Source organism: Eumetopias jubatus, unplaced genomic scaffold (genome assembly GCF_037043125.1).
Source record: "Eumetopias jubatus isolate StellerSeaLion01/CBP00866 unplaced genomic scaffold, mEumJub1_p1.0 scaffold_14, whole genome shotgun sequence".
Lineage (NCBI taxonomy): Eukaryota > Metazoa > Chordata > Mammalia > Carnivora > Otariidae > Eumetopias > Eumetopias jubatus.
The window spans coordinates 75159143-75167636 of record NW_028274820.1 but is presented as its reverse complement, the minus strand read 5'-3'; the positions used below and the strand labels follow the sequence as shown (position 1 = coordinate 75167636).

Sequence of the window (8494 nt, the reverse complement as noted above, 5' to 3'; positions counted from 1 at the left end):
CTTGCCATATTATAACAAATTAAAATGCAAAATAGTAAAATTTTAATCCATTATTAAATCCAAAATTAAAATCTACCATTTTGATTTATAACTCATGAGTTATAAAATGTGATAATTTATATGTTAATTATGTTATTGCTTATTGATGGCCTTTTAATTTTTCTCCAGTTTTTTATTAAGATTCACTTTACATACAATAAAATTTACCCATTTTAGAGTATAGTTTGTGGGTTTTGACATATACACAGTTTTGTATTTTTTGGTGTAGTTTTTTTGTGTGACTACCACCATCATAAAGATACATAACAGTTCTAGCACCCCAAAATACTCTTCTTGTCCCTTTGTAACCAACTCCTTGCCCTACCTCAAGCTCATGGCAACCATTGACCCATTTTCTATACCTGTAGTTTCAGTTTTTTCAGAATTTCATATAAATTGGATCATCCAGTATGCATCTTTTTAAGTCTGGCTTCTTCTTACTTCACATAATGCAGTTGAGGTTTGTCTGTGTTGTGTATAATCATTTTTACTCCCAAATAGTATCGTGTTGTACAGATATACCACTGTTTATTTATCCATTCACCAGTGAAAGGACATTTGGGGAGTCCCAGTTTTGAGAAATTGCAAATAAAGCTGTTATAAACTTTTGTATGCATATTTTTATGTAAGTAAGACTTTCATCCTTGAAGTGGGAGTGCTGAATTGTATTATAAGGGAATACTTAACTTTCTAAGGACTGTTAAACTGTTTTCCAAAGAAGCTATGACATTTTGCAGTCCCACCAGCCATATATGAGAGTTTTGGTTGCTCAATATGATCATCAGCATTTGGTATTTATTGTCAGTGCCTTTGTGGTGTTTTGTTTTGTTTTTTTTAAGTTCTTATTTAAATTCCAGTTAGTTAACATACAGTGTAATATTAGTTTTAGGTGTACAACATAGTGATTCCGCACTTCAGTACAACACCCCGTGCTCATGACAAGGGCCCTCCTTAATCCCCATCACCTGTTTCACCCATCCCCCCACCCACCTCCCCTCTGGTAGCCATCAGTTTGCTTAGGCTATTTCATGGTTTGCCTCTGTCTCTTTAGTTAATAGTCTATTTCATGGTTTGCCTCTGTCTCTCTTATTTTTTCCCTTTGCTTTGTTTGTATTGTTTCTTAAATTCTATATATGAGTGAAACCATATGGTATTTGTCTTTGACTTATTTCGCTTAGCATAATACTCTCTAGTTCTATCCATGTCATTGCAAATGGCAAGATTTCATTCTTTTTTATGACTGAGTAATATTCCATTGTATATATATACCACTTCTTCTTTATCCATTCTTCAATCTGTGGACACTTGGGCTGTTTCCATAATTTGGCTATTGTAGATAATGCTGCTATAAACATTGGGGTGCATGTATTCTTTAGGTAAATACCTAGTAGTGTAATTAATTGCTGAATTGTAGAGTAGTTCTATTTTTAACTTTTTGAGGAGCCTCCATACTGTTTTTCAGAGTGGCTGGGCCAGTTTGTATTTCTACCAGGAGTGCAAGAGGGTTCCCCTTTCTCCACATCCTCATCAACACTTATTTCTTGTGTTGTTGATTTTAGCCATTCTAAAATTTCATAGGTGTGAGGTGGTATCTCATTGTAGTTTTGGTTTCTATTTCCCTGATGATGAGTGATATTGAGCATCTTTTCATATATCTGTTGGCCATCTGTATGTCTTCTTTGGAAAAATGACTATTCATGTCTTCTGCTCATTTTTTAATTGGATTATTTATTTTGGGGGTATTGAGTTTTATAAGTTCTTTATAGATTTTGGACACTAACCCTTTATCAGATACGTCATTTACAAATATCTCCCACCATTCCATAGGTTGCCTTTTAGTTTTGTTGGTTGTTTCCTTTGCTGTGCAGAAGCATTTTATTTTGATGTAGTCCCAATAGTTTATTTTTGCTTTTGTTTCCCTTGCCTCATGAGACATATCTAGAAAGAAGTTGCTATGACTGATGCCAAAGAAATTTCTTGTCAGTGCCTTTGACTTCAGCCACTGTAATAGGCATGTGATAGTATTTTATTATGGTTTTAATATGTATTTTCCTCATAAATGATGATGTTAAGCTTTTATCATGTAATTATTTGTAATATGAATATCTTCTTTGGTGAAGTGTCAACTTGAAAATTTTTTCCCATTTTGTGTTGGGTTCATTTTCTTACTGAGTTTTGAGGGTCCTTTATATAACCTTGGTATAAGTCCTTATCAGATATGTGATTTGCAAATACTTTCTCCCACTCTGTGGCTTGCCTTTCTGAAAAGCAGAATTTAGTTCTGTTGAAGTCCAAATTATCAATTTTTCTTTTATGAATTATGGCTTTGGTGCCACAGCTAAAAAAATATTTGCCTAACTCAAAGTCACACATATTTTCTCCTGTGCTTATTTCTAGAAGTGTTTTAGCTTTAGATTTCACATTTAAATATTGATTAATTTTGATTTCATTTTTGTTACCTGAGGTATAGCTTCTCCTTCCTTCCTTTCTTCCTTTGTTTCTCCCTTTCTCCCTCTCTCTCTCTGCATATGGATATCAAATGGTTTTGGCACCAATTGTTTCTGCATTGAATTGCACTTGCATCTTTTTTGAAAATCAATTGTACATGGAAGTGTAGGTTTATTTCTGGAGTCTGATTCTGTTTCATTGTCCTACAAATCTGTTCGCTCACCAATACTGCATTGTCTGGTTTTATGGATCTTGCCATCAGGTGATATAAGTTCTTCAATTTTGTTCTTTTTCAAAATTGTTGCTTATTTTAGTTCCTTTGCCTTTCCATATAATTTTAAAATCTAAAAAACCTGCTGGGATTTTGATTGGAATTGCATTAAATTTGTCAATCTGGGGAGAATTGACTTCTTAATAATACTGAGTCATATAATCCATGAAAACAGTGTATCTTTCCAGGTATTTAGCTCTTCTTTTATTTTTTCATCAGTGTTTTGTAGTTTTTATCTCTTAGATCTTAAACATATTTTGTTAGTTATATGCCTAAGAATTCATGTTATTTAGTGTCTTAAGTATAAATAGTGCTGTTTTAAAATTTCAACTTCTAATTTTTCATTAATGGAGTATAAAATATGTTTGATACATTTGTACATTGACCTTATATCCTGCCTGCTTGTTCAGCTCATTTATTAGTTCTAGTACCTTTTTTGTAGATTCTTTGGTATTTTCTATGCAGCCAATCTAGCACCTTAAGTATGGTGCTGAATAGAAGTAATGAGGGCAGATATCCTTGTTTTGTTCCCGTCTTAGGGGGAAGGAAGGAGCTAGTCCTTTACCATTGTGTGATGTTAGCTATTTTTTTTTCTTAAATAGACGTGCCTATTAAGTTAAGGAAGTTCCCTTCTATACCTAGATTACCGAGAAGTATTCTTTCTATCATGAATGGATATTGAATTTTGTTTTGTCGGTTGTTTTTTCTGCACCTACTGAGAGGAGCATAAGATTTTTTAGATTTTTAAATATGAATTACATTGACTGATTTTCAAATGTTTAACCTGCCTTGCAGTCCCTTGATAAACCCCAATGTATTCATGATGTTTTATCCTTTTTATATAGCATTGTATTTGATTTGCTAAATTTTCTTAAGATTTTGCAGCTATGTTTATGTGGGATATTGGTGTGTAGTTATCTTTTCTTACACTGTCTGGATTTTGGATTTAGGGTAATGCAGGCCTCAGAGATGAGTTCGGAAGTATTCCCTTGTCTTAAACCTTTTTGGGAGAGTTCGTGTAGAATTGGTATTTCTTTCTTAAATGTTTGTACAGTTTAATGGTAAAGACTTTGGGGCCAGGAGCTTTCTTTGTGGAAAGTTCTGTTAAACTATAAATTTAATTAATAGATGTGAGGCTATTCTGGTTATATTTTTTCTTGAGTCAGATTTGAGTGTGTCTTTTAAGGAATTTGTTTATTTCATGTAAGTTTTTGAAACTAGTGGCATGATATTGTTTTTTTATATTTTCTTATTATCTTTTTAATATGTGTAGGAAATGTAATGATGTTTTTTCACATATTCCTGATATTAGTGACTTAGTAAATCGTGTCTTTTCCCTCTCTGTTTTTTTTGTTGATCAATCTAGTTAGACGTTTATCAGCTTTATATATCTTTTCAGAAATCTAGCATTTGGCTTTAGTGGTTTTCTCCGTTGTTTTTTTATTTTCAATTTTTATCAATTTCTGCTCTATTCTTTATCATTTCCTTTCTTATGCTTGTTTGGGTTTTATTTGTCTTTTCATTTCTCAGTTAATTCAAGTTGGTTAATAATGTTCATGTTTTTTATATCCTTACTGATTTCATGACATTCTTTTAATTACTGAGAGAGTTTTGTTGAAATCTTTGTCTGTAATTGTGAATTTGCTTATTACTGCTTTCAGTTCTGTTTTTGCTTCATATACTTTGAAGCACTGTTATTAGGTGCATAAACATTTAAGATATTTTTTGATGAATTCACCTTTTTGTAATTATAAGATGACCCTCGTTATTCATGGTAATATTCTTTGCTTTGAATGTTATTTGGACTATTACTAATATAGTCACTGTAGTCTTCTTTTGATTAGTGTTAGCATGGCATATCTTTCTTTATTGTTGAGACTTTATTTCTTAGAGCAGTTTTAGGTTCACAGGAAAAATGAGGAGAAAGTACAGAGATTATCCATATACTTTCTGCCCCCCACATATGTATAGTTTACCCCATTATCAACATCACCCACCGGAGTGATGCATTTGTTGCAATTAATGAGCCCACACAGACACATTGTCATACCCAACGTCCATAGTTTACATTATAGTCCACTCTTGGTGTTGTACATTCAGTGGGTTTGTACAAATATATAATGACATGTATCCATCATTATGATGTCATACTGAGCGTATGTATGGGGGGATACACATGCTCAGTATTTCACTGCCCCCCAAATCCTCTGTTTCACCTATTCATTCCTTTCCCCCTCCAATCCCTGACCGCCACTGATCATTTTACTGCCTCCATAGTTTTGCCTTTTCCACAATGTCTTTTAGTTTGAATCATATATATCTTTTGCATCCTTTTAATTTTTTGTGTCTTTACATTTAAAATGGGTTTCTTATAGGCAGCATATAGATGAGTACTGTTTTTTTATCCAATCTGTCAATTTCTGCTTTTTAATTAGGGTGTTTATATCATTTGCAATAACGTCTATCTGCGGGTCTTTTCACACCCTGTGCACAGGCCTTTGCTGGCACCACGGGAGAGTAGACAGTGCCGAAACTTTTGCTGAAGTATTCTTCAACAGCAACATTTTACAGCATAAAAAAAAAGTCTGAGGCTGTAGTGGGGTCATTGTGCTTTCTAGTGATCTGTCATACTGGCATTAGGAAGCAAGTTCTTCTAGGAGTAAATAGTCTTCTAGGGTTCTTGGAAACATTTTGTGGTGAGGAGGAAGTGGAAGGCCAAACTGTAGGAGGGAGGGAGGATGTGGTTTTTCTGAACTTCTTTCTGATTAGAGTGATTGAGGTTCAGGTTATTAAAATGAAAAAGTAAAAGAGACATGACTGTTTGTTCCCTTGTAGGACTCACAGAACATTTATCTAAATTTTGATAACAAAAATATCATTATGCTTTGAGTACAGTTTTAACTTGTTACTTTTACTAATAAAATATAAATTACATTTGTACCATTAAATAATTTTTTATAATATGGTTTTCTATGGATCCATAATGGTCTGTTGTATGGATATACCATGATGTATATAACAGTCTCTCTCTGATGGGTATTTTAGACATGTTTCCTATTTAACAACAACTAAAGAAAATCCCTGCTATACATGGTGATGACCATATTTTGTAAAAAGCTATTTATTTATTTATTGAGAGCACAAGCAGGGGGAGGGGCAAGTAGAGAGAGAGGGAGAGAATCTCAAGCAGACTCTCTGCTGAGCGTGGAGCCTGACTCGGGGTTCAGTCCCACGACCTTGAGATCATGACCTGAGCCAAAATCAAGAATCGGCCACTCAACCGACTGAGCCACCCAGATGCCCCAATGACCCTATTTTTATATGCATTCAGGATTATTTCTTTAGGGTAACTCTCTAGAAGTAAAAGCTAAAGCTTCTGAAATATTTATTGAATACCGGTTAATTTTATCTGAATGTGAGAAGTCAAAAGAAACCAATGAAATTTAGTGGAAGAACTGTAACAGATAGGCCTTAGAAGTTTTTTAGGTTTGGCTCTATAACCTACTTGACAGTAGGTAGAGTTTCCTTTTTTAAAATACATGATCCTGGGCTCATAACCCTTCTGTGTTCTTTTTCAAATTCTCTTTATCATAAATGAGTTTCTCTTTTTCTGATTAACTCTTATTAAACCTTGGTCATCAGGCTTTGAAACTTGTCTTGTTGTTCTTACTTTATACTTTGTATTCTCTTGTCCTATTAAAAGGTCATGAAAAAGTGGTGTGGGACATGCAGGACGTGATGTACAAACTGGAGGATCGGGTCATTTCCTTTGTAACATGACACTACATTGTTGCTGAGGAACATATTTAAAATAACACTGCGGAACTCAACTGAAATGTGGCACAAACATGACAACTTCCAGGCATGCCTTCAAGTACCTCTCTTAGGATGGACTTGCAATCTCTAGAGTTCAGTGTGGGGAGGATTACAATTCTTTGGAAGAATAAAAAGTTCACACTTTTGAAATTTCACAGAATTTTAAGGCCAAAACATAGTGGGTTCTCTTCACTTCCAGGGACAAATCGGATGCTTTACTCAAAACCACATTAAGCTTCTAGTTCAAATCCCAACCCAACCTTGTGACCTCCTGCAATGAAGTTCTTTCCATTGATTAAAGCTGATAGGGTCAGTTTGACACCAGGTTGAAGGGTCTGAGTATAACCCAGTCCAATCAGGTTGGCATTATTTACTTTAGCAGACAGAGGTGTTCTACAATCCAGCTTGTATTTAGCAGCATTGCCAAAACGGGTTTTGTTACTGCCAGCCGTCCAAGCAAGATTTATTGACGTTTCAATCTTCTCCTTAACTTTCTGGTAGATAGACCCTCCAAATTCAGTGCCATCATTCACATGAGTGTGCAGCTGGAAGTCGGCAGCCTTATAACCCAGGGCGAAATTATTCTGTGACAGTTTGGATTTGGCTGTGTCAAAACTCATCTGATAGCCAGCAAGCCAACCCTCAAAGGCTAACACAGCCCAGCCATAGATGGTTGGTCCAGAAAAATCTATATCAACATTACTGCCAAGACTGAAACAATCCCGTTTATAAGAGGCCTTCAATTTTCCACACTTCTTTCCTGTGTTCGGTACAAATATGGTATCAAGAATCAGTTTCAACCCTTCATCCAATTTACTCTCCAAAGAGATTTCTGTTCCGAGAGTATTGTCTGTGTTCCATTTCTGGGTGAAGGTAAGTCCATAGTTACAGACTTTATATTTGGTCTCTAGGTTGCCTGACGCTTTCCCTGTATCAGTGTAAGCATGACCTGAAGTAGAAAATTCCACTCCACTACAGGACTTGGTTTTCAGATCTATTTTAACCATGCCAAATCCATATCCTTTATTGAAGACATCCTTGGCGGCCTTTCCTAGGCCACAGTAAGTCGGTTTGTTACACATATCTCCAACCAGAGGGCCTGTCTCCGTTCCACCAGGGCAACGCTGAAGGTCCTATTTTCTGTATATTCTTTTCATTTTCCACTTTCGTATTCCTCTCTATATAAGATAAGTTAATAATAGTGAACTCTATATCTTGGTATTTAAGTTACAGATTTATCAAGGAAAGAATATAACTACAAAGGAACAAGCCTCACCCAGAGATGGACAGATTGAAGGTTTTATGTCTTCACTTTTAGTGAGAGAGTAGGAATATCTTTGGTTAGGCGGAAGCATACTATTATTTTTAGTCAGGACTTAACGTAGGTAAAAGAGATGAACTGGAAGCTGAATCAACAATAGTGTATACACAGCTACATTTTTTGCTGTCAATTTTGCATTATTCCCAATTCTAAGGAATTGCATTTCCCAGAATCCCCTTTTCTGATGTGCTGATCTCGCGCGAGGTACTCATGTAAGATTTGGAAGGCAGGATGAAAAGGTCATTATTCTAAGGAGGTGTGGTGGCCAGATGTAGTGACTTTGCAGATCTTCCCGTGAGCTTCTCTTTGAGGTCATGGTGACCTGATATGGCAGATTTATAGAACTCACTATGAGCAACCATTTCATAGTTGTTAACAGCCAGATGTGGCTTCTCAGACTTCTCTCTAAGCTCTAACTTCTCCACTGTGTTCTAAGTCTTTGTGCTGAAGTCATTAGTAACTGAGTCTGTGATTCTTTGGTTGCAGTCTCCAGACCTTCCCTCCTCCAGCACCTTCCACACTTGTGCAAGCCCTGATTCCTATATTAAATCACTTTAATTACGGTAATGTGCAGTGGTTCTGTGTTTCCTGATTTTTTT

General features: G+C 35.4%; 1 protein-coding gene across 2 annotated transcripts; it reads right to left on the bottom strand.

The window, feature by feature from the left end:
• Nucleotides 1–6579: 6579 nt before the first annotated feature.
• On the bottom strand, nt 6580–7656 carry LOC114210647 (non-selective voltage-gated ion channel VDAC3-like). Of its 2 annotated transcripts, XM_088018252.1 has the most exons (2): nt 7334–7656; nt 6580–7105 (listed from the first exon to the last, which is right to left on the bottom strand). In XM_088018252.1, exons 1-2 carry the CDS (start codon nt 7654–7656, stop codon nt 6805–6807), a joined length of 624 nt encoding a protein of 207 aa, XP_087874378.1. In that variant the 3' UTR covers nt 6580–6804. The 2 variants fall into 2 exon arrangements, with proteins under 2 accessions (XP_087874378.1, XP_087874377.1); XM_088018251.1 differs by having other exon boundaries at nt 6580–7656.
• Nucleotides 7657–8494: the final 838 nt, after the last annotated feature.